Source organism: Phacochoerus africanus, chromosome 3 (genome assembly GCF_016906955.1).
Source record: "Phacochoerus africanus isolate WHEZ1 chromosome 3, ROS_Pafr_v1, whole genome shotgun sequence".
NCBI lineage: Eukaryota > Metazoa > Chordata > Mammalia > Artiodactyla > Suidae > Phacochoerus > Phacochoerus africanus.
The window spans coordinates 191,286,060-191,311,953 of record NC_062546.1 but is presented as its reverse complement, the minus strand read 5'-3'; the positions used below and the strand labels follow the sequence as shown (position 1 = coordinate 191,311,953).

The window sequence follows — 25,894 nt, the reverse complement described above, 5'->3', positions numbered from 1 at the left end:
ATGAGGTTGTGGTTTGATCCCCGGCCTCACTCAGTGGGTTGGGGGTCCAGCGTTGCCGTGAGCTGTGGTGTAGGTTGCAGACACGGCTCGGATCCGGTGTTGCTGTGGCTGTGGTGTAGGCCGGCAGCTGATGCTCCAATTAGACCCCTAGCCTGGGAACTTCCATATGCCGCAGGTGCAGCCCTAAAAAGCAAAAAAAAAAAAAAAAAAACCTTCCTAAATTCCTGTCGCAATACTGTTGCATTTCCTCCTTTCTCCTTAGGCGTCGGTAAAGTGTTAAAGAAGATCAACAAGGCCATCGTCTCCAAGAAGAATAAAGATATTGTGACCGTGGCCAACGCCGTGTTTGTGAAGAATGGCTTCAAAATGGAAGTGCCTTTCGTCACGAGGAACAAAGATGTGTTTCAGTGTGAGGTCCGGAACGCGGACTTTGAGGATCCAGCCTCTGCCTGTGACTCCATCAACCTGTGGGTTCGAAACGAAACCCGGGGTGAGTGGCCACAGTTCCTGGGAACCAGTTGGTGAGGTGAGAGCGTGGGGCAGGCGCTCACCTGAGCTTCTAACCAGGGACTGTGAGTCCCATGGCCCATCCGTTGTGAGAGGTCTGGACCCAACAGACTGCTCTGGTCATTCTTTCTCGGCAGCCCCACACAGTCTGCCATCCTCACCTTTGCCTGCTGTCACCAGCTGTGCCCCTTGGGTGCTCCTCTCCCTGCTGCTCAGGCAGCAGAGCCGAGCGCAGCCCTGCAGGCACTCTTCCTTCCTAGGCGTGTCTCTTCTCCAGAGTCACTGCCCACAGGGCCTGGTCTGTTTCAAAGGTTTTATTGCTCATTCCTTTCTGCTTCTGTATCTGCATCCCCTTTGCTCAGAATGTGCTTCTCAGCCTCCAAGATTCGGGATTGAGCTCCCCCCACGCCTTCTTTGCCTCTTTAATTTTTTTTTTTCCATTGAAGTGTAGTTGCTATATATAAGTTATTGGTGTATAAAGTAACCTTAGAATTACATTAGAAATGAGTGCACAGTTTCTGAATGTTATACTCCATTTGTAGTTACAGCATGTTGGCTGGGAGTTCCCTTGTGTGCAGCAGGTTAAGGATCCAACTGCAGTGCAGGCTCGATCCCTGGCCCTGAAACTTCCACATGCCAAGGGTATGTGGCCAAAAAACAAACAAACAAACAGACAGAATATTGGCTATCTTCTCTGTGTCATACTAGACATCCTGTAGCATGATACATAATAGTTTGCACCTCGGAATCCTCCACCTTGGAGTTCCCTGGTGGCTCAGCAGGTTAAGGATCCAGCCTTGTCACTGCTGTGGCGAGGGTTTGATCCCTGGCCTGGGAACTTCCGAGTGCTGTGGGTACAGCTCAAAACAAAGAAACAAACAAGCAAAACTCCCCCACCTCTACATCGCCCTACCCCCGGTTCTCTCCCCTCACCTTCCTTGCCTCTTGCTTCTGTCATCCCAGGAAGTAGGTGCCCCCACCAATTAGGACAGGCACGAGATCACCAACTACCGTGCCCGTCCTTCGAGCACTTGCACACCACGTGAATGAAGCCTTGCTCACGTGCATCTCTCCTCCCGTGACCCTGAAGAAATGTCTAACTTCAGTGTTTTCCACCTGCTCATTTATACATTGCAGGTTCGGCTAGAAACTTTCAGGAGGAGAGGAGGGTCCAGGACGGCAGGGGGAAGTTAAGACTAGAAATAGAGATTTGGGAACCATTGTTCACTGAGGGGGGGGTGGGGGTTGCGGTCACAAGAGTGGAAGCAGAAGAGATTCAAGAAGGAAAATAAGCCCAAAGACAAAACATGGGGAAACTGGCTTTTGGGCTCCTATCTCTCAAAGCCTGGTTCATGTGGTGCCCACATCAGAACCACCTGGACCCCTGCCTATCAAGGCACCATCTCTGGGGCAGCGGCCTAGCGATCTGCGCTGCAGGAGGTTCTCCCACAGTCTCCCTCCAGACTCATGAATGTGAACATTTTCGATCTGTGTGAGGACTCGCGAGGAGACAGCCGTGGAATGCTCTAGAGGGTGGAGGGGGCCAGGGTGGTTTTGGTAAACCCAGGCCATGCCTTCTCAGCGGGGTCCTGGATGGAACAACCTGGACTCCCCTCCTAAAAACCGTGAAATGATCAGGAAACTAGCAAATGGGAGAGGGTTCGTGTGTTTCCGAGCCTCTAGGGTTAAGAACAGAGGTAGGGAGCTGATGGCGCTCAGATGTGGCACAGCTGTATGATGTGGCACGCCAGCGTGCGCCCAGCCTTCCTTACTGTGTAAGGGGGCAGTAAGGCCCTAAGTTGCCACCGGACAGTTTCAGACCACTTGGGCACATTCTAACTCAATGAATCGCCCACAGCATCCAGGGAAGGGAAAGCAGTAAGGCTAGAAAAGTGCTTTTCAACCCTGCAGACTTAACTCCCACTTTTAAGCAAGGATTTTCCTTCTCTCTTTACTATCTTGGAATGAAATTTATAACTCACATAAACTTACGCACATGTACACAATTTTTTTAAATTAATATAATGCCAAACAAATGCAGAGAAAAACAAAAGTAATTTATATGTAGTTCAGTAGGTAAACCCTTGGTGCAGCTCTTCCTACAGTCAGAACTGACATCGACGTGTGAATTGACATGCACATCGAAGGTGAACTGACAGCCGCAAAAGCGGAGGAGGGCTTGCAGCGCTGGCAACACAAAAACTACAGGCAGTGTTGCCATTGTTGATGCAGTTTTTTTCTAAAATGCTGCAAAATTCTTGGTAAATTTTTGAGCAAATTACATTGCTGGCAACTTCAAGGCTTACATTAAAAGTATGCAAAATAAAAGATACTCAGTATTTACACGGGACAAACAGTGGGGCTCTGAGCTCAGATGATCAGGACAGCAGGTTTCTCACCAACATGACTGTGCAGTGGGGCGTTTGAAAGTTTTGCAGGAAGCAGGACAGTCCATTGTGTGGGACAGTTTTGAACATTGCAGGACAAGCAGCATCTCTGGCCCCTGGCCACTCAAACCAGAAACACTCCCACAAATTTCCAAACCACCCCACAGAGAGGCACTTGCCTGCATGCGAGGTCTCAGAAAGGACCCTGGAGATGGAACAGTCCATGTGCAGAAGACCACAGCAAAGAGATGACAGGTCCTGCCCTGCAGAGAGTGAGCCAGGGATATGGTGCTGACCTGGCCGGGGCTGCCCTGCCACCTCTCTGTGGCCTCAGCTCCAGCCACGTGGGCTTCCTCCTCATCCCGGCCTCTCTCCAGCCTCAGATGCCGCACGTGCACGCTGCTGCCTGGAATGCTTTCCTTCCAGTTGCCCTTTGCCTATTCACTTTCACACTGTCTCACAGATGGTCTAATAGTTAAGAGCCTAAGTGCCCAGTTTGAATCTCAGGTCTGCCACCTACTGGCCGCCTAGCATTAGGCAGGTTACTTAACCTCCCTGTGCCTCAGCATCTTCATCTATCAAATGGTGATGCCTCAGTGGTACCTACTAGAATTGTAAGAACATTAAGGTTGTTATGGGAATAGAAGCAATACATAGAAAGCACTTGGTAAAGTGGTCCGCATTTTGCAAATGTTTGACAGATGTGAGCTGTTTTCATAGCTGTTGGCTCAAATACTTACTTTTTCAAGGAACCCATCCATCCCTGACCTTACTGACCAGATAGGACTTCCCTGTCTTTTGCCCACACATCCTTAAGTACTTTTTTTTTTTTTTTCATTTTTGGCCTCCCGGCAGCATATGAGTTCTGGGGCCATGGGTCAGATCCAAGCATCTGTCTCAACCTAAGCCACAACTGTGGCAACGCCAGATCCTTAACCCACTGTGCCAGGCTGGGAATCGAATCTGTGGCCCAGTGATCCCAAGATGCTGCCAAGCCCATTTCACCACAGCAGGAACTCCTTAAGTACTTTCACATCAAGGTATTTATTACAATTGCATTTCTGAGTCACTTATATCAGCCTCCATTTCCCTCTAATATATAGCTTCTTGAGGGGCAGGGTTTATTTTTGTTTTGTTTTCTCACCTAAAAGTTCCTGGTGCATAGTAGGTAGGCATCAAAGACTGGATGTGTGCATGAGTAGATGGATGGGTAGGTGAGTGGATGGATAGATGGATGGATGGGTAAGTAGACAGGTGGACGGGTGGGTAGACAGGTGGATGGATGGGGGGGTGGACGGATGGTGGATCCATGTTTATAGCAATTGTTGGTGGCAGGTCCCCCCATGCCTGCTTGCCTCTAAACCTTATTTTTCTTTTCTTTTCTTTTTCTTACATGTCTCTCTTTATCTGTTCTTATTTCTTTCTGCCCCCTCATTATATCTTAGTTCTACCAGTGGCAATAAGAGGCTTTATTCACCTCAGGGAAAATAGGGCTGAAGAGACTTGGTGTGCACTGACAAAGTGCTGAACAAAGGGCTAGGCATGACTTAAAAAAAAAAAAAAAAAGTGAAGGACAGGGTTCTCGATCTTGTCCAGCTCACGGTTTAGTCGAGGGAGACAGACATTAAATTTGGCTAGAATAAAACACTACAGTGGAACAGTGGTGCTGAGCATTGGGCTTTATGGAAACCCTGGGAGATTGAGAGGAAGGTCAGAGAAGGGATATAAGAAGAAGGGACCACTGAGCTCTGTCTTAAAGGCGAGTAGGCGTTGGACTGGGTAATGGTCCTAGCAAAGGCAAGACGCAGCCTTCACTACCGGGAAGCCAATGCTCAAGAGCTAGCTGTGGCTGAAGCACAGAGTTCTCCCGTGCTTTCCGCAGGACAGAGTCTGTTCACAGAAGCTGGCTTGCCTTGAATGATGGCTAGGTCTAGCCATCCTGATGGAAGGGTGGTTGGCGCCCCCTTGTGTAAGCAATGAGCAATGACGACATTGACTTAACTGGCACACCCTGTGGGTCAGGGATTCCTCCCCACGTGCTTGCTTCTTGACAGTGACTTACAACTTACCTAAACATTTGTAACTTGTGCATCCAATTCTCCTTGAACTTCCTTTAAAATGACTTAAACCTCTCTCTGTTGACTTGGGTATTCTTGCTTCTTTAGAAACCATTGGTTTTACTCTCACCATTTTATGTATTACAACTTGAAATTATAGGACGCACTTTTTATTTTTATTTTTGCTTTTTAGGGCCAAACCCACAACATATGGAGGTTCCCAGGCTAGGGGTCAAATTGTAGCTATAGCCGCCAGCCTGCACCACAGCCATAGATAGCAACACAGGATCCGAGCTGTGTCTGCCTCTGCAACCTACACTATACCTCATGGCAATCTGGATCCTTAACCCAGTGAGCGAGGCCAGGGATCGAACCCACAACCTCATGGTTACTAGTCGGATTCATTTCCACTGCACCACAACGGGAACTCCCATAGTACACGCTTTTTTAAAAAGTTGGGCAAAAAGCTGCATTGAACTAATTTTTAATAGCTTTGGTAGGAGTGATTTTGAACTAATTTTTAATAGCTTTGTAGTAGTGATTTCTCTTAAACACACACACACACACACACACAGAGCGTTTCATCCTCAAACATGGAATAAAAGGAACCTAAATGAAAAACCAAAGCTTCAAGCACAGATAGCACTTGGATGGATCTTGGTGACTTCACAAGCATCCTGAAACCAACAGTTGTGTTTGCTCCTTCACAACTGCACAAACAAGCTGGACCAGCCCGATATCCTGTGAAGAGCATTTTCCTTCAAAATTAGTTTGAGGGGAATGGATAACCCCATGAGATCCTGCTGTGTAGCCCTGGGAACTATATCTAGTCACTTATGATGGAGCAGGATGGAGGATAATGTGAGAAAAAGAATGTGCGACTGGGTCAATTTGCTGTATAGTAGAAAATTGACAGGACAGTATACACCAGCTATAATGGAAAAAATAAAAATCATTTAAAATAAATAAAAAACAAAATTAGTTTGAGGTCAGACCCATTTCTATTTATCTCTGAAACATGAACCTAAATGGATCTCTGACCCATAAATACAGACACTAGTTTTTGTCTCAACTCTTTTTCGAGTAACTCTGTAATAACTGGGATTCCCAACTAATGCTCAACATTCCTACAATCTTAAGAGGAATTAGGCATTTGCCTTTGATAACAGGCTGACGTGCTCCTTTATTTTTAGCTGAAATTAAATCAACCCAGTGGTTAAAACAAAGCAGTAGGACAACTGTTTATCTTGTGCCAACCACAAGCCCTCCCTGGCAGTTGTATGTGTCAGTTATTAGCAAAAACAGTGAATTTCATTAAGTATAGCTTATGCAGATGAGTAAAATACCCTTAAAACATGGGACTTATGGGGATTTAGTCATCAAAGGATTTCTTGATGTAAAGTTGGATAACCCTACAGAGAGGGTCTCTCAAGTCTTTTTTGGTTCTCTGATTTTTTTTTTCTTTTTCTTTTCTTTTTAGGGCTGCACCTGAGGCATAAGGAAGTTCCCAGGCTAGGGGTCGAATCAGAGCCACAGCAACACCAGATCCTTAACCCACTGAGCAGGGCCAGTGCATGAACCTGCATCCTCATGGATACTAGTTGGGTTCGTTTCTACTGAGCCATAGTGGGAACTCCCTGGTCCTCTGATTTTTAACTTGTTTTCAACTTTTAATTTTTAGTGAGAAAAAAATTAGAAAGAGTAAGAAGATAGGGTAAAAAGTTTCTTTTTAAAATTTTTGAATTCTTACATCGCTTTGTTTTTTTTTTTTTTTTCATTCCCCCCGCCTCCACATCCCCCAGCTGCCTTCTGCCCTCAAAGGGACTGCTGGTCCTGAGTGTCTTCCCTGTCTGTTTTCTGACTGCATAGGTATGATCGACAGCCTGCTGTCCCCAGATCTTCTCGACAGCGTCCTCACCAGACTGGTTCTGGTCAATGCGGTGTATTTTAAGGGTTTGTGGAAATCGAGGTTTCAACCAGAGAACACAAAGAAGCGCACGTTTGTGGCAGCCGACGGAAAGTCCTACCAAGTGCCCATGCTGGCCCAGCTCTCCGTGTTCCGGTGTGGTAAGTTCACACTTGGCAAGGTTCCCTTCTAGAATGTGCCAGCCACAGAAAGGCCCTTGAGTGTTTTCTCTTAGTCCAAGGGCAAGTCTGCCTTTTCACTTTGTATAAAGGGCACAGGAGGGGAGGGCAGGAGTTTTTAAAAGCTCATGGTGAGTTCACAAAGGTTATGGGTTAATATATAATGCACATAGGGCTTTGGGTTGAATTTTTGTTTTTTTCTTTTTACGGCCTCACCTGGGGCATATGGGAGTTCCCAGGCCAGGGTTCGAATTGGAGCTGCAGCTGCAGGCCTGCATCACAGCCACAGCAACACAGGATCCAAGCTGCGTTTGCAACTTAAGCCACAGCTTGTGGCAACACAGGATCCTTAATCTACCGAGTGAGGCCAAGGATCAAACCCGCATCCTCACAAAGACCATGTCAGGTCCTTAACACGGTGAGCCACCACATGAGCTCCCTAGGTTGAAATTTAAAATCAACAGGAAAAAAAAAAAGAGACCTAGATATAGAAGTGAAAATTGAAAACTAGCTAAATGTCAACAGTAGGAGAAAAGCTGAATAAATTATGGTACATCTATATAACACATTATTCAATGATTAAAATTGTTTCCAAAAAAAAAATGAATAAAAGCAAAAGGGCAATGCACAAAATAAGTATAAATGAACATTAAACATGAATGCGTTATCAGCTCATCATGAGCGGTCTTACAGGACCAAATCAAAAATAGAAGTAAAAATTAGATTTTTTTTTTTTTCCCACCAACCAGATTAGCAAAAATTATGAAGATTGACAAAGCCCAATCGTGGCTCTGGTGTAGGGGGCACAGTGGGTGCCCTTGGGTGCTCTCGGTGGTGAGGAGCCATGGTCTGGAGGACTTTCTAGCCTTGCTCCAGCAGTCGCACGCCAAAGAATTTATAATCTAAAGATAATCACACGCTAGCAAATACATAAAAGCCATATATGTACTTACAGTGGAACACGCATGATAATTAGATGTCTATAAGTAGAAAGTTATATAATATGTGGTTGATTTCAGAAAACAAGTTACAGAATAACAGATGCTGTTTCATCTCATTTATGTAAAATACTTTCCATATATTCATACATCTACGCAGACATGTCCTGGAGGATGTTCAATAAAATGTTAGGTGGTAGAATTTCAAGTGATTGTTCTTCTTTATTTGAGTTTGAAATTTTTTTAAATGAACACGGGTCAGATTCACAGTCAAGAAAAAAAAAAATGACCCATCTTTGCTGTCATGCCGCATAGAAAACTAAGGCTGGTGATCATTTTGTTTGTTTGTTTTTATTTTTTTATGACCCCAGCCACAGCATATGGAAATTTCCAGGCCGGGGACTGAATCCAGGCCACAGCTGTGGCGATGCCGGGTCCTTTATGCCACTGTGCTGAGCCAGGGATTAGACCCTACACCTCTACAGTGACCTGAACTGCTGCAGTCAGACTCTTAACCCGCTGTGCCACAGCAGGAACTCCCTGGTGATCAGGTTTTAAATCTGCCTTCATTGAAGTACTTGTGGCCCAGGTGAAGTTACACTTTTCCTCTGTAAGGTATCCTTTGTGTCTCCAGTCTATATATGCATGTGTGGGCCTCAGGTATTCCCTTTGAATATACAGAGTATATTTGCTTCAAGCTCCACTCAGTATTTCACTAGCTGCTCAATTCTTTAAACTAAGGAATGACCCATGGGGAGACACAATAAACATCACTCTCCTTCTCCTTTGTCATTCCTCAAGCCTCCCAGAAAAATTGTGGCATTGACTCAATACATTTTTTAAAGATAATAAGTATTTAAAAGTCCCATGGGGGAGTTCCCTGGTGGTCTAGTGGTTGGAGCTCAGCACTTTCACTGCTGCAGCCCAGGTTCGATCCCTGCTTTGGAAACTGAGATTCCACATCAAGCTGCTGCACTCTGCCGCCAAAAAATAAAATAAAAGTCCCACAAATGGATATTATGCTAATAAGCAACTGAGGACAATAAAAGATTCTTTTTGCCCAGAAGTCATTCTCAGGTTACGTTGCCCAGGCAGACTCCATCTGAATGCTAACACGACCACTAGCTCATATCTGAAGCAAAACTATTTTATTTTAGGCCAATCATTGTACACATTCTAATAAAACAAAATATGAGGGGGCCTCATTTACTGGGTTCTTTCTGTTGCTGAAAAATACCTAATAAATCAGCAAAAATTAAAAGGCAAGGATGCTACAGACATTCCTGAGAAAGATTAAAATGTTTGTAGGATGGAGTATGCTTTTCTTGAGAATTTAAGATATTCCCAGAGAGGGAGTTACATCTCCAGGTGGCTTTTCAATTAAGAACTGGCTATGTGTGTGCTTTTCAGAAAGCAGGATGCAAATACGTTCTCCTGGTCAGAGGTTCCGCTGCACAGTGAACCACAGCTGCACGGTCCCTCCCCCACCTTCCCTGATTCATGCCTTCCCTCCTCCACCCTCTTGAGTCCCAGTGGGCTGCATCGGTGGGGGAACCAGTGGGTGACAGAGTAAAGGAGGAGAGAGCGTGGGCATCATCTCCCTGCATCGCCAAGGCCACCACCTGTCCCCCGGTCCCTCCCAGTCTAAGGCTGGTCATGGTGCCCCACTGTTTGTAGCCCAGGGTGCCATCTTTAATGGCGTCTCCACACTCTTCCTTTGCTTTATCAGTGGTCCCTTCATTACACTCTGCTTAAGTGATCCAGTTTGGTGTCCTGGCCGCTTCCTTTCAGACTCTACTGATCTGAATCCAGAACAAAACGTGAAAGTCCCCTTGCACCCTTCCCTTCACTCCCAGGTAAACCCTGGGGGCAGTCTGGGGCCGCCCTACCCACCCTCCTCTCTATGCCTGCCATCCGGTTCTTACTGAGTAGCCCAAGCTTGGAGCCCGGCTCCTTCCAAGGGCTGCAGGGCAAGAGTCCCATGGCATCGTCTGTTCCTGGGTTTCCCACTTTGACTGTCAAAGCAGCTTTTCATGGAAAGATGGAGCAGGTTCGTCTTGTGAAGAAAGCCCAGCAGTCTGTGGTGGCCCCAAGCAGGCACTGGTTATCTTGACTGCAGATCACCCAGCTGGCCACCCATTTGCTGCCTGTCTCATCACAGTCTGGCCAGCTTGACCATCTGGGGCTAGAAAGGAGGTGGTGCCAGCTGAGATGGGCCAGCACGCCCAAACTTAATCACATGGCCTCTGGTTGTCACCTGTCCAGCATCTCATGGGCCTCAGCCAAGCCTTGCCGTGCCTGGTCACTTCGCCAGTCATTGCTGTTCCATTTCGCCATTTTTGAATTCTCTGACTTTCGCCCAAGATGTTACCAAGTTCTCTTAGAGGGTTCACTTCGTAACATTAAGGGAGAGGGTGGAAAATGAGAGGAGAAACCCCTTCTGAATTAAGTCCTATAAAGTATAAGCACTTCAAGGGCAGAAACTCTTCTAGTAAAAAAAGCCTTAGGCGTTCCTATCATGGCTCAGCGGAAACTAATCCGACCAGGAACCATGAGGTTGACGGTTTGATCCCTGCCCTCGCTCAGTGGGTTAAGGATCCAGCATTGCTGCGAGCTGTGGTGTAGGTCGCAGACACAGCTCGGATCTGGCGTTGCTATGGCTCTGGCATAGGCCAACAGCTGTAGCTCTGATTAGATGCCTGGCCTGGCCTGGCCTGGGAACCTCCATATGCTGCGAGTGCAGCCCTAAAAAGCAAAAAAAAAAAAAAAAAAAAGAGGGCCTTAAAATTAGTATAAGTGTATTTCATACTCATTGCAAAATCCTCAAATACAGCAATATAGAGAGCAGAAAGTAAATGTTCCCCTACGATCAGTCCCACTTCTCAGCACAAAAACCCCAATTAAGTGCTAGGTATTTCACTGGAGACCTCTTCTATGGATCTGTAAAATACGTCTATGCAACTTTTTTGCATATATAGAATTACACTATAATTCCTATTCTGTAATCCTATTTATTCATTTTATGGTCCATCTTGGAAAATTTTTATGTCAGTTCACGTGGATCTATTTGATCTTTATTTTATTTTATTTTTTGGCCTCCCTCAAGGCATATGGAGGTGCCTGGGCCAGGGATTGAACCTATAATGATAGCAGCAACCCAAACCACTGCAGTGACAATGCCGGATTCTTAACCTGCTGTGCCACAAGAGAACTCCTTGATCCTTTTATTTTTATAAGTGTATCATAATATCCTAAGGGTGGCCATTTACTTTTCCCTATAACAACACTACCATGAGCTTTCTTTTTTCTTTTCTTTCTTTTTTTTTTTTTTTTTTTTTTTGCTTTTTAGGGCTTCACCCAAGGCATATGGAAGTTCCCATGCTGGGGGGCGAATCAGAGCTATAGCTGCTGGCTGCGGCCGCAGCAACACGGAATCCCAGCTGAATCTGCCACCTATGCCATAGCTTACAGCAATGCCAGATCTTTAACCCACTGAGCGAGGCCAGGGATTGAACCTGCATCCTCATGGATACTAGTCGGATTAGTTTCTGCTGTGCCATGGCATTCCTGTACATAAATCTTTAGATATTCACGTCAGAACTTTTTTTTTTTTGTCTTTTTAGGGCCGCACTCACAGCATATGAGGTTCCTAGGCTAGGGGTCTAATTGGAGCCTTAGCTGCCCGCCTACACCACAGCCACAGCAATGCGGGATCCAAGCTGCATCTGTGACCTACACCACAGCTCACGGCAATACCGGATCCTTAACCCACTGAGAGAGGCCAGGGATCAAACCTGCAGCCTCATGGTTCCTAGTCAGATTGGTTTCTGCTGTGCCACGACGGGAACTCCCTCATGTCAGAACTTCTAAAGGTAATTTCCTTGAATAGGAACTTCTGAGTCAAAGTTGTTATACATTTTTTTGGTTTTATGGTTATGAATGTAGACTTAGAGACTTTTTAAAAATAAAAGATCACAAGGAATTCAAAATACATGTATGTATGTGTACATGTGTGTCTCTGAATAGATGGTCTAGTTCCAGCTTCCAGTCACCTCTGAGCTTCTAGCTCGTACTTCCGTATCCGTAGCTTGTCTCTACTTAGCTGTCTATTAAGTGCCTGTTGCACAGGTCAATATGCGGTTGCCCTGCCCATCTGTTTTTCCCCCCTGAGTTCCTTCCCTCAGCAAAGGACACCAATACTCACCCACTTTGAAACCACATCACCTTCCCCACCAGCTCGCCTCAGACTCCCTTTCTGCTCCAGCCTGAATGTAGACCCCACTGAATTCAGTGGATGTACTTGAGGGCTTCTTTTCAAGTAGTGTATTTCAGTCTACACTTAATGGCTATATTAAGTATCGACTTAAGAGTTCCTTAAGAGCTCAGAACTCCACAAAGCTGCTTGTGCTCAGAGGTCGTTAGAGGGACTTTCATCTGCAAGACTTTCCTGATGTTAAATATTGGAAACAGGAGTTCCCATTGCAGCTCAGCAGAAATAAACCTGACTAGCATCCATGAGGACACAGGTTCGATTCTGGCCTCGGTCAGTGGGTTACGGATCTGGCATTACCGTGAGCTGTGGTGTAGGTCACAGACACGGCTCAGATCCTGTGTTGCTGTGGCTCCAATTCGACCCCTTGCCTGGGAACCTCCATATGCTGTAGGTACGGCCCTAAAAAGACAAGAAATACATATATTGAAAATATTCCTTCTAATTTTACAGGCCAAGAAGGCTTCTTCTTAACATTTCAGCAAGCCTAGCTCCTTCCTCCTGATAGGACGTAAAGTAGGAATCAGTACTTTAGGGGGCTTTCCAGAAAAACCGGACCATCCCCACCCACAGAAAGTTCTAAATCTTCTCCATAGTTTCAGTACTTGATTCCTTGTTATTTCTCATTAAAGATTTTGTTGATCACAGAGTTCCCATCGTGGCTCAGTAGGTTAAGAACCCGACTAGTATCCGTGAGGGTGCAGATTTGATTCCCTGGCCTTGCTCAGTGGCTTAAGGATCCGGCCTTGCCATGAGCTTCAGCTTAGGTCACAGATGCGGCTCCGATCCGGCATCAGTGTGGCTGTGGTGTAGGCCGGCAGCTGCAGCTCCAATTCGACCCCTAGCCTGGGAACTTCGTATGCCACAGGTGCAGCCCTGAAAAGCAGGGGAAAAAAACCAAACAAACAAACAAACAAAAAAAAAACTAAGGGTCTGGAGTAGTGCAGGGCTCCCTGCTCTGACAAAGGGTTACCAGTATCCCGCCCCTGCCTGGTTCCTTCAACCTCCAAGCTTTCTCCGCTGCAGCCCGTGGTTTCTCTCAGTGGATGGTTGTGACACTGAGAAATGAAGTACCTTACAAAGCTGCTCACCCTCAAAGAGGAAGGGTTTTTGCAGCCATTGGGCTAAGCTCGGTGCCTCTGTCATCTCATTTCATTTTCACACTAGCTCTGTAAGGTAGGGACTGTTATCCCATTTTACAGAGAAAGAAACTAAGGACTGGGACCTTCCCTATGCCACCGGTGTGGCCCTAAAATAAATAAATAAATAATTTAAAAATAAAAAATAAATTTAAAAATTAAGGGAGTTCCCTTCATGGCTCAGCGGAAACAAATCTGACTGGAAACCATGAGGGCACAGGTTCGATCCCTGGCCTCGCTCAGTGGGTTAAGGATCCGGCATTGCCATGAGCTGTGGTGTAGGTCGCAGACATGGCTCGGATCTGGTGTGGCTGTGGTGGTGGCGTAGGCTGGCAGCTACAGCTCTGATTTGACCCCTGGCCTGGGAACTTCCATATGCCGTGGGTGCAGGCCTAAAAAGACAATAAAGTTAAAAAATTAAAAAATAAATAAATCAGGTCCTCTAACTCCAGGTCTTGTGTCTTTAAGCTTTGTCCTCTGTAAAACCATGCTATGAAAGCAGTACTTCGGTGATCAGGCAGGTGGAGAAGGAAAGGTGCTAGCTTGTCTTCTGGCCCCTCGAGTAAAAATAAGCATGGAAGGTGTGTACAGAGTCAGCCCAGCTGACTTGTGTCATCACCTCCTGTGATCAGAAGCACAAGGAGGAAGGCCGGGGGGCGGGCGGGGGTGGGGGCGGGGAGGGATCGTCAGGCAGGTGTGAATGACTAGATGCAAAATGGCCAGTTATTCACCTTAAAGGATCGGTTAGTGATGGGTTCCCTTGAGGCTGAACTCCCTGGGAAAAGGGGCAGCTCCTGCCCCACTGCAGACACCCGGGCTCCTAGCTTTTCATTGTTCATGACCTTGATCCTTTGCATCAGGGCAATAAATGTTTCCAGAAGTGGTTAGTGAATGCCTCCAGCTCCTCAATGTCCTGCCTTGGAGCAGTTATTTTTGAACTGTTTCCCATCTCCCATTTTCTAAAAATTAGCGCTCTCGTTGTCTTTGAGAAATAAAGCGCTTATTCAGAAGTGATTTTTTTTCCTTCTCACTTTCCTACCAACTTTCTAGTTTCTGCTGAGACCATTTGCTCCCTCGGGGTCAAAGTAAAGATGAAGGATCCCACCTGGGATGCTCACCCAGCCCTGGGACGGAATCCGGGTTGGAGTGAGAGTCCCTGTGTGCCCTGAATGGAGGCTGCTCTTCCAACCCCCCCACCCTAGCCCACCCCCTGGGCTTGAATAGCCCTGCAGGCAAGGGCCGCACTGTGGCAACCAGGGACACCAAGCTGTCTGTGAACTGACGGTGTGTTTCTTGCTTAAGAAGCTGTGACATCCTTCTGTAGTGTCATGTATTCTAAGAACCTCGCTTTTTGTTTTGTTTTTTGTTTTCAACTTTTTAGGGCTGAACTTGCAGCATATGGAAGTTCCCAGGCTAGGGGTAGAATCAAAGCTGCAGCTGCCAGCCACAGCCACAGCCACAGCCACACAGGATCTGAGCCACTTCCATGACCTACACCATAGCTCACGGCAATGCCGGATCCCCAACCCACTGTGGGAGGCCAGGGATCGAACCTGCATCCTCATGGGTCCTAGTCGGGTTCATTACTGCTGCACCACCACGGGAACGCCATGCGTCAGGATATTTATCATATTTTATAGCTAATAGTATTTGTTATGTTACAAAGACAAACTCGATGTCTTCTCTCCATCATTTCTTCTCTTCCAGCCCCCATGTGTGGAGAACTGGCTTATCCAAGTTCGTTGTCTCAAATGCAGTGATTAGCCAAGTTCACCCCCAAAGAAAAGCCAAAGGAAAATCATAAGAGAAACGGGTGTTCTTTCTCTCCTTCTTTAACTATGTTGTCCTTCTGAGTGATTTAGAAGAGGGGGAAGAGGGGCCCAGCGTTCACTGGGCAGCCACCATGGGCCAGGCTCTGCCAAGTCCTATGTATACGTCTTCTGATTTAACCAGCACAGCAATGCTTTCCCAGGGAAGGAAGATACAGTTGCTCTTACTTGGACATTCTAAGGAAACTCGTTTTGGAAAAGGGGAGTTTTCAAGCCAAATTGCTGTCTTCCTTCTGAAGCTACCCTGGTGATCAGCAACCACTCATGCCCCTTTTAGAAGTTATCAAGGATGCCCTGAACCTGCCTCTGATTTCTTTAGGGTCTACGAGCACCCCCAGTGACTTATGGTACAACTTCATCGAGCTGCCCTACCACGGGGAAAGCATCAGCATGCTGATCGCGCTGCCCACGGAGAGCTCCACCCCCCTCTCCGCCATCATCCCTCACATCAGCACCAAGACCATAGACAGCTGGATGAGCACCATGGTGCCCAAGAGGGTGCAGGTCATCCTGCCCAAGTGAGTAGCCCCCTCCCTAAAAGCGGAAACGGCAGGAGCACGCGATCCCTGGGAGTGACGGTGTCGTGTGCTGGACGACAAGAGGCTCTTATTTTGCAGAGACTGCATGGTGGAAACACAAGCCTTTTGTAAAAGTTGGTTTTTAATCCTTGCGCCTTGTAGAGGCAGGATAGTGATGATGGGGGAGGAGAGAAGGCAGCCTGGTCTCTAAGCCTCCACAAGCCCACAAGTTCTGGTGCCACTGCTAGAGCTCTTAATGTGTCTCATTCTGGGAGTTCCCATTGTGGCTCAGTGGTAATCAACCTTGCTAGTTTCCACGAGGTCTCAGATTCGATCCCTGGCCTCGCTCAGTGGGTTAAGCATCCGGCGTTGCCGTGAGCGATAGTGTAGGTCACAGACGCGGCTCGGATCCTGCGTTGCTGTAACTGTGGCGGAGGCCAGCAGCTGCCGTTCTGATTTGACCCCTAGCCTGGGAACCTCCCTATGCCATGGGTGCAGCCCTAAAAAGATACAAAAAAAAAAAAAAAGAAAAAGAAAGAAAACTTGTCAAAACACTGAAAAGCACACGCATGTCATCTGATAGCATGCTGAAAAAGAAAGTTTAGTAGTGCTCTGTGTGTTTTGATAAGGAGTTTCTCCCCTCCGCTCCCCTTTTTTTTTGGCTACACCAGCAGCATCCAGAAGTTCCCAAGCCAGGGATGGAACCCACATCACAGCTGTAACCAGAGCCACAGCAGCAGTGGTAATGCCAGGTCCTGAACCCACTAAGCCACCAGGGAACTCCAAGGAGTTTAGTTTTAGTTAAGTTTTAGCTGGAAGCTGCTTAAGACTGAGATTCAAAAGCTAGGTGATAAGGAAATATTTTGCCCACTTGCCATTACCTACCCATGCCTTATTCTTACGTTAGTATCTAGGGAAGTTTTTCTGTTATACCCTAAAAAAATAGTATATGTAACTTGAGCTGTTATGACTTGAAACTGAGGGAAAAGTATTCCCAAATTGTCTCTGAATCCTAAATTTTTAATGGGTCAGGGAATACTTTGCCCAGACCTATGAAGGACGCAATGAATGTCTTGTTTTTGTTTGTTTTGTTTGTTTGTTTGTTTGCTACACCCATGGTATGTGGAAGTTTCTGGGCCAGGGATTGAATCCAAGCCACAGTTGTGACCTATGCCACAGCTGCAGCAATGCTGGATCCTTAATCCACTGCCTCAGCAGTGACCTGAGCCACTGCCAGATCCCTAACCTGCTGCACCACAGTGGGAACTCTTAAATGTCCCATTTTTATGAACTTTTCAACATTACAGTATCTAGGGCTTTTAACCACCTACGCTTCTGGTACTGCCCAGTGGTGGTGGCAGTACCTTCCAATTTAATAGCTTTTACTTCTTCAGTCACTGAGTTCAGTGATCAGAGAAGTACATTCATAGTAAGTATTAGTAATCCTCCCAAGACTATATTTTATTGCAAAATAAGCCTTCACATGGGCAATGCTTGATATAAATGAATAAGCTGATGATGCACATAAATTATAGTTATAATGGTAAATTACCGTTATAGCCCACCTGTGATGAGAATCTGCTCACGTACCTTTGCTGCTCACCCACGGGATATGATAACATTTAGTAGAACATCCTCTGATGATAGATTTAATAACTGACATTTACCTATGTATAACTATAATGCCAGCAAGTCCACAAATATCCAAGAAATCCCTATTATACCCAAATGTAATACCATTCCTAAATGTTTGCTCCTGTTCTAATGGCAGAATGTTTCCAGAATCCCAACACAAACTAGCAAGAATGTATCTCTTCTCTTTTGACCCTCTCCAGTCTCCATATCAAGTATTGATGAGGCCCCACCTTGCATAGCTTCCGAGATTAGACGCCTTCAGTGTGGTGTGGCTGTAGGCTTGACCATTCCCAATCTCAGTAAGGACGGTAGTTCTTAACAGCAGTCAAAATGATGGCTCTGTGGTTGCCTAAGGGGAAGAACTGTAACTACTCCAGAGTACCAGACACTTGTCAACACCCTGTTGCTGAGTTGAAGCTTGTTCTGCTCGCCACATGACAGGCCAGCAAATCAGGAGATGAGTTGTTGAAGCAAGGAATAGCACCTATTCAGAAAGCCAGCAAACTGAGAAGATGGTGGACTCATGTCACAGAGAACTATGTTTTTTTTTTTTTTTTGCTTTTTAGGGCCGCACCTGCAACATATGGAGGTTCCCAGGCTAGGGGTCAAATCGGAGCCACACCTGCCTGCTGGAGCCACAGCCACAGCAACACCAGATCTGAGCTGCATCTGTGACCTACACCACAGCTCACAGCAACGCTGGATCCCCGACCCACTGAGCGAGGCCAGGGATGGAACCCGCAACCTCATGGATACCAGTCGGATTCATTCCACTGCGCCACAACAGGAACTCCCCAGAGAGCCATCTTGCCTGAGTTAGAATTCAGACTTCTTTTATACTAAGAAGGGAGAGAATAAAGTCCAACATTTCCTGGTTCTGGTCATTCTCCAGAGGGGATGTGTTCATTTCTTCTTTCCTGCAGTCATGCACAGGTGGGCCTGGTCTGGATATTTCCTGTGAGTTAAGGGTATTTTAGCTTAATGCTCACTACCTAGGAGGCAGGTTTCCCTGAGATGGATCGTTATGTATAATTTAAGCTTGTAGGCAACTTCAGCGGTTAACTTGCAATAGAAGAGAAAGTTTCTTCCCTATAATAACCCTGAGTCTTGCCATCAGCATAAGAGAAAGCATTTCTGTAGACCTTCCTAGAACTGGAATGAGAAGCTTGTTGCATTTAAGGGTGAGAACACCCCTGATTGCTGTTCCCATGCCATACTGGCGCATACTGGTTGCCATGAGTTGTTCTCTACTTACCTGGCACTTAAGTCTTGGGATGAAAATTTAAGATACATTTATATGGGTGTTCAGAGTGCCCTTAAAAAGGATCTGTTTGTAAATGTTTTTCCACTGTCACTGATGATATCATTCTATAACATTAATAGTGTAATGATCCCCTCCCTTTTCTGCTTTCCTGCCAGGTTCACAGCTGTAGCGCAAACAGATTTGAAGGAGCCCCTGAAGGTTCTTGGCGTCACCGAGATGTTTGATCCATCAAAGGCAAATTTTGCAAAAATAACAAGTATGTTCAGTTTAAAACTTCCTCTTAACCTTGTAGACTGTGTTACAAACCGAGTCCCTGATTTGTTCAGAACTCTCCAAAGTTGAATTTGATCTATCACTTTGAGCCTTAATTACCAATCAGTATAAAGCTTTCATCCCTGCATTTCAGGTGTACCTTTCAATGGAAAGCCCACGTGACTCCACTCATTTTTAAGGAGCATTTCACATGTTATCTCTATTACCGAAAAATTTGGCCCTTAATTAGATATGTCTCCTTTTCTTTCAAATGCAGGTTTTTTTCCCTGTGTTTGAACAATCAAGATTTTTGAACTCTCCATCAAACAATAGCAGGCATGCACTATATTCAGATATGCCTTGTGATATTTCATGCTCGTTAATCTGAAATAATGTAAGTTCAAAGGAGTCTGATTAGGACTTTCCTCTGCCAGACCATCTGGGACACAGCTGGTATGATATCCCTTCCTTTGCCAGGAAGGGTCATTTTTTCCTAGAGTCATATTTGCACAGTCAGTCCTTTGTCGTTTTAATTTAGTGCAGAGTCACCTCCTTCTAAAGACATGGCTTAGTCATTGTTTATACTCCATGTTATATTTTTCTCCTTGAGTGATAAGAAAACAGTTCATTACCAACCTCAGTTGCCCGCTAGTGTGGATCAACTCATCCCGTCCTGGGGATTGACATGACCCGCCTGGTGAAATTGCAGCTCCATGGATATTCTGATGTGCTTTTGTCCCTTGCTCCCTCATCCAGCTGCATTAGCATCACCTTGTTTGAAATGCAGTCTTGGGTCTGATCCAGACCTACAGAATCAGCAGCTTCACTTTAACAAGACTCCTTGTCGCAATGAAGTTTGAGAAGGAACAGGCTTTTTTTTTTTTTCTATTTTCTTTTTCCTTTTTCTTTCTTTCTTTTTCTTCTTTTTTCTTTTTCTTTCTTTTTTTATTTGGCCATGCCCTAGGCATGTGGAATTGCCCGGGCTAGGGATCAAACCTACGCCATAGCATTGACCCAGGCCGCTGCAGTGACAACACGGATTCTTAACCTGCCACGCCACAAGAGAACTCCGAGCACAGTTTTAATCTGCTCTTCCCCTTCAGAGTTATACTCTGTGGCTTCAATACTAGATAGCAGTCTCAGGGAGTTCACAGGTGTTGAGAGGAAGAACTGGGTGTCAGAAACGCTCCTGTGATGGTCTGTTCAACCTTGCAGTAGTGTGGGTGCAATCAGCGTGCCTCATTCATGATCAGTCATCTTCCAGCCAGGCTTAGTGCAGACAGTGTACAAACAGATAACACAAAAAGCCCTTTTCCCCTTGGCACCTGACCTGTGTCCCATCTGGGTCCACATGAATTCCCATTTGCATTCTTCTTGAATGCCACCCCCAGTGAGTATTGCTGGAACGGTGAGATTTGCTGACAAAGAAAATGAATTCCTTAGGAGGTCCAACACTTTTCTGAGCCTGCCCTTTGCCAGCAGTCTAAATTCTGATCCGATTCCTCTCTCCCTAATGTTCCCGTAAGAAGAGTGACTTTTTGTTTTGAGAGACAGCACTTTGCTGCTGATTAGCCGTGTGATTGGGAGATATTTCTTAACACTCTGGGCCCCAGTTTCCCATCAGTCCGTACCATATCTTCTCTGGATCTGACGTTCTGTAATTGAAAAATAGTATTGTTGCCTTGCTTCTTCTGGAAATCTGGGCTCCCCCTTTAAAGTTCTTTCTTCCAAGTTTCTTTCTCTTTCTTTCTTTTTGCCACTACATGAAGCAGCTTGATGTGGGATCTCAGTTCTTAGACCAGGGATTCAGTGCTGGGCACCGAGGGGAAAGCACCAATTCCTAACCACTAGACCACCAGGGAACTCCCAACTCTTTATTTTTTCAAAAAATTATTAGTGATCAGAGCTGAGCTGAATTGATAGAGGCACTAACACTTTGGGGTCCAGGACCCCCTCACCTCCTCTGAAGTGATGTCCCAGTTCACTTAGCGGAGCCTGAAATTCACTGCAGATGACTATCACCTTACAGCCTTTGGTCACCGGGACTGTAAGAGGTCATTTCTTTGACACCTTTTAAGAATTGGAATTGGCCATGGCCTTGAGGTTATTCCCCCCCCCCCCCCAACCCAACAAACAGACTGCAAATCAAACAAATGCTGGTTTTCTTTGTATTTTCTGAAAACAGGATCAGAAAACCTTCATGTTTCTCACATCTTGCAAAAAGCGAAAATTGAAGTCAGTGAAGACGGAACGAAAGCTTCCGCAGCAACAAGTAAGCCCTGGGTCACCAGGCAGCGCTGGTCCTAGTGAGGGGGCCAGTGCTCCCGGTTCCCTCATCAACATAGGTATTATGTCCTGAGCCCTCTTTCTAGCCAGGGGCTGTGGGTTGACCCTCAGGAGACCGTGATAGATTTAGGAGGATATGCGTCCACAAAGCTCAGAGCCTTTTATATTGAAACCTGAAATAATAGCATCTCCTAATGGAAAATAGCCAATCAGGTCTGTCCAGGATGAAGTGAAGAATGAGCAACCCACTGTTGAACGACAGCAGGATTGCTGCTCAGCCTTCCGTAATAATTAGACGGTCCACATTTGCTTTCTCCTCAATGGCTTATATAATGAAGGAGAAAAGAGAACACTCTTGGGTTGGTTTTTATACCCCCCTAATTATCCACATGTGAGGGGATGAATGGGTTGGCCAAACTGTGAACTCATACAAGGAGTATCTTAGCTATACTTATACCTGGATCAACTATTTCTTATCATAAAAGGTTCCATCTATACTCAAAAGAGACATTTTAGTGCCTTTTGCCAATAAACATTTAATTCTTACTCTTTTAAAATAATGCTTAAAAACACAGAAAGTGACATCTAAATTGTGCCAAAGTTATTGACCAGTTTTGCCAATTAATGTAACTATCAGGACCAGCTACATAATTTGCAGGGCCCTGTGAGAAATGAAAACATAAAGCCCCTTGTTAACTAAGAATTTCAAGGTGGCAACAGCAGAGCACTAATACAAGTGCAAGGTTGTTGTGAATGTGGGGTTCTCGGTGACAGCCAAGGTCACATGTCCTGGAAGCCAGCCCTGCTGTATTAGTCTGCCAGGCTGCAAGGTACCATAGACTAGGAGGTTTCAGCCACAGAAATTTCTCACCATTCTAGAGGCTAGAAGTCCCAGATGAAGGTGTTGGCAGGGTTGGTCTCTCCTGAGGCCTCTCTCCTTGGCTTGCAGATGGCCACCCTCTCAGTGTGTCCCGGCACGGCCTTTTTTCTGTGAGCTCACATACCTGGTACTGTCTCCCTGTCTTCTTATAAGGACACCAGTCCTGCTGGATTAGAGCCCTACCTCCTTGACCTCAGTTAAACTTATAGCCCTGGGTTGAGTGATTTACCCCAGCATAGCTGCAGGTGTTTCCCTTATTACGTCAAGCTCAGGTCATCCATGCTTCCTAGGGGTTTGAGGAAGAAGACTGGGTCATGGCCGCAAGTGTGGGGTGGCTATGGGGGCACCTGCCCTCCCGCAAGACTTTGTCACAGGCTTATTAAATCAAAGCTCCCGTTGGTAAGTGGGGCAGGTAAACATACCTAAGACCATAAGCCTAAATAGGTTTGCTTTTCTAAGTCCAGTGTCTGCACCAGATGAGTTGAACAGCAGTTTAAGATGGAAAGTCCCAGATGAACAGTCTCCACTGCCAGTGTGCAGAGATCTAGATGACGTGCCCAAAGAAGGCACAGACAGAACGGGTGAGATGAGAGCCAGTCCTTGATCCAGAGAAAGGATAGGCTAAAAAGACCAGGTTCCCTTTTATCCACTAGCCGGATGGCAGGAATGAAAAACAGCTCATAAAACAGTGAATATTCACTGGGTGTTTATTAAGTGGCAAACCCTGTTCTAAGACCTGTAATGTTTCATTTAATCCTTATAAAAACCCTACAAGGAGTAAGTACGTTTATTAAAGGAAATGGTGCTTGTGCGAACTAAAGGGGGCAGGATGGAAAAGGCCTGGTCCATGGCTGGTGTGAGGTCAGTGGTCACCGCTGGACCCATGGCCAGCCTATGGGACAGGAATTCTGTCCTGCCTGGAATTACATGCTGCCTCATGCAGGCTGGGTGTACAGTGCGTCTTCCTTCTCCTCCCGCAGCTGCGATTCTGATTGCAAGGTCGTCGCCTCCCTGGTTTATAGTAGACAGACCTTTTCTATTTTTCATCCGGCATAATCCTACAGGTAAGTGGTCCTTCTGCTGCCTTGTTCACCAGCTGTTAGTTAACTCCAGCAGCGCTGCTTTGAACGCTTGCCCCATGCATCAAGTGCCAACACTTTGAATCATGTAACCACTCACCTTGCAGAGAGAGAAAAATCAGGCTGTTTTTATAGTGTGATGGCATCTTTTAAAGACAGGATTTTAGGTTTGGTTTGTTTTTTAACATCTAGAGAGCTCTGCAGCTCTTTGGGGCATTTTGATATTGGGGTTTTTTTAAATAAATTCAGTAGGTAAATTTTGCCAGGAGCTACAAGTCTTCAACCTTTGCAAGACCACCCTGCTGGTAGGATCTGAGAATTTTTAATTCAGTCAGTCTTTGCTCATGAGTCATGGGTTCAGAGTTGGCTTTGTCCTTTGGCTTCATCTTTAAAATTAGGATAACAGTAGTTCCTACCTCTCAGGGCAGCAGTGAAAAATAATTAAGACTGTCTCTGTGGAGAGGTTGTCTTTGTGTTGGTACAAAGTAGAAATTAACATGGTTACAGCATGTTCTTCTTCTTTCTTTCTTTTTTTTGTCTTTTAGGGCCACACCAGAGACATATGGAGGTTCCCAGACTAGGGGTCCATTCAGAGCTGTAGCCGCCAGCCACAGCCACAGCCACAGCAATGCCAGATCCTTAACCCACTGGGCAAGGCCAGGGATCAAACCTGAGTCCTCATGGATGCTAGTTGGGTTCGTTAACCGCTGAACCATGATGGGAACTCCTTTTTTTTCTTTTTAGGGTGGCCACTGCGGCATAGGGAGGTTCTCAGGCCCCGGGTCCAATTGGAGCTACAGCTGCTGGTGTACACCACAGCTACGTGAGATCTGAGCCGTGTCTGCGATCTACACCACAGCTCATGGCAACGGTAGATCCTTAACCCAGTGATCAAGGCCAGGGATCTTCATGGATACTAGTCGGGCTCGTTACGCTGAGCCACAATGCGAACTCAGCTTTTACTCTTCTTTTAATCAATAACATAAGCTAGTTCCTTATCCTTCTATCTCATTGCATCTTCATTGTTGTAATTAGCTTGCTCCAGAGACAAACAGTCCAGTACAGGAGCTTCCAGCCAGTGGATACTAAGCTTTTTAACTTTAATTAATTAAAATGTAATTAAAAATCCAGTTTCTTGGAGTCCCCATTGTGGGTTCAGTGGGTTAAGAACCCAGCTAGTATCCATGAGGATTTGGGTTCAATCCCTGGCCTTATTCACTAGGTTAAGGATCTGGCATTGCCACAACCTGCAGCGTAGGTTGCAGATGGCTTGGCTCCTGCATCGCTGTGGCTGTTGTATGGGCTGGGAGCTGTAGCTCCAGTTCGACCCCTAGCCCAGAAACTTCTGTATGCTGCAGGTGTGGCCCTGAAAAGAAAAAAAAAGAAGAAGAAAATCCAGTTTCTTAATCACACTAGCCACATTTCAAGGGCTCAATAGCCACATGTGACCAATGGCTACCATATTGGACAGTGAAAATACAGACCATTCCTATCGCTGAGGAAAGTTCTGTTGGGCAGCACTGCTTAAGAGCAATGGGTTAAACAGCCCAGAACCCTCCCCTTAAATATACCTTTCCTCTTATTTTAAGAATTATTTTTTATAGAGTTATACATTGTTTCCTTTTAATTCCCTAGGTGCTGTTTTATTCATGGGGCAGATAAACAAACCCTGAAGAGTAAAGCAAAAGGAACCATGCAAAGAAAAGACTCCTTTGCTCAGAAGAAAAGACTCTTTCCCACGTCTTTCATAGTTCTGTTCAATATTTTTGTACGTTACTTTCCTTTTCAAAACTAGGTCTTAGGAACAGAGATCAGTGATGCAGCATTTCTATTCTGGGAGGTATTAAGGGGGAAAAGGGGCAGGATAGCCAGAACACTGTACTGAAGAATGAATAGAAAGGCTTCAAAGTGTCTAAGAGATTCTTTAAACTACTGAGTGGTTACCTAGGTTAACAGCCCTCTTGAGTATTTCCTGTCCAGTTCAGGAGTTCTGTTTTGTTTTGTTTCTATGTGTGGCTTTTCAGGAAAAAAAAATTTTAATCAATGTGATTTTGGGAAAAAAATAAGGACATTTTATGGTAGCATTTACTTTTTTATGAAAAAGGTATTATTGGCCTTTTAAATTTTTTTTTTTTTTTTTGGTCTCATCCAAAGTCTTGATAGTAAGCCTTATTTTGGGGGTAGAAATAGCAAAATCTCTAGCCTCTTTGTGTGTTTTTTGTTGTTGTTGTTTTATATAATGCATGTATTCACTAAAATAAAATTTAAAAAACTAATGTCTTGCTAGACAAGGTTTGCTGTTGTGCAGTGTGCCTGTCACTACTGGTCTGTACTCTCTGGATTTGCATTTTTGTTATTTTGTACAAAGTAAAAATAAAGTGTTATGAGTAGTTTAAAAAAAAAAAGGCCATTTCTCTGCTCTTTGAAAACACAACAAAAGAAAACAGAGCCTTTTAAAAATACATGCACCTCATCTAATAAATCTTTGCACTTAGGCAAAGAGCAGGAAACCCCAGGCCGTCCCTTCCTTTGCCTGCAGCCCCATCCCCACCCCTCCCCTCCCCTCCTCCCCCCTCCTCCCCCCTGCTCTCTCCTCCAAACCTGGCTCTCTACAAGATTCCCTGCCCCAGCCCTTCTCGGTTTACAGATCACCTCGGGGGAACCATGATCAAGGTAAAAGCCTGTCTCTGATCTCAGCTGCAGGTCCTCAGGTGTGGGCTTGAGCTTCTCAGCAAAGGTAGGGGTTTCGTAGCGAGAGCACAAAGAAG

At 45.6% G+C, this 25,894-nt stretch overlaps 1 protein-coding gene across 1 annotated transcript in view; it reads left to right on the top strand.

The window, feature by feature from the left end:
* SERPINE2 (serpin family E member 2) overlaps positions 1-25,531 on the top strand; it is a 68,224-nt gene extending 42,693 nt beyond the window's left edge. Inside the window, exons 3-9 of the mRNA XM_047773638.1 lie at positions 263-490; positions 6,821-7,018; positions 15,532-15,730; positions 18,785-18,885; positions 21,067-21,153; positions 23,028-23,111; positions 24,762-25,531. Of these exons, the coding sequence (XP_047629594.1) occupies positions 263-490; positions 6,821-7,018; positions 15,532-15,730; positions 18,785-18,885; positions 21,067-21,153; positions 23,028-23,111; positions 24,762-24,799 (935 nt within the window). The 3' untranslated portion in view covers positions 24,800-25,531. The remainder of the gene's footprint in view (positions 1-262; positions 491-6,820; positions 7,019-15,531; positions 15,731-18,784; positions 18,886-21,066; positions 21,154-23,027; positions 23,112-24,761) is intronic.
* Positions 25,532-25,894: the final 363 nt, after the last annotated feature.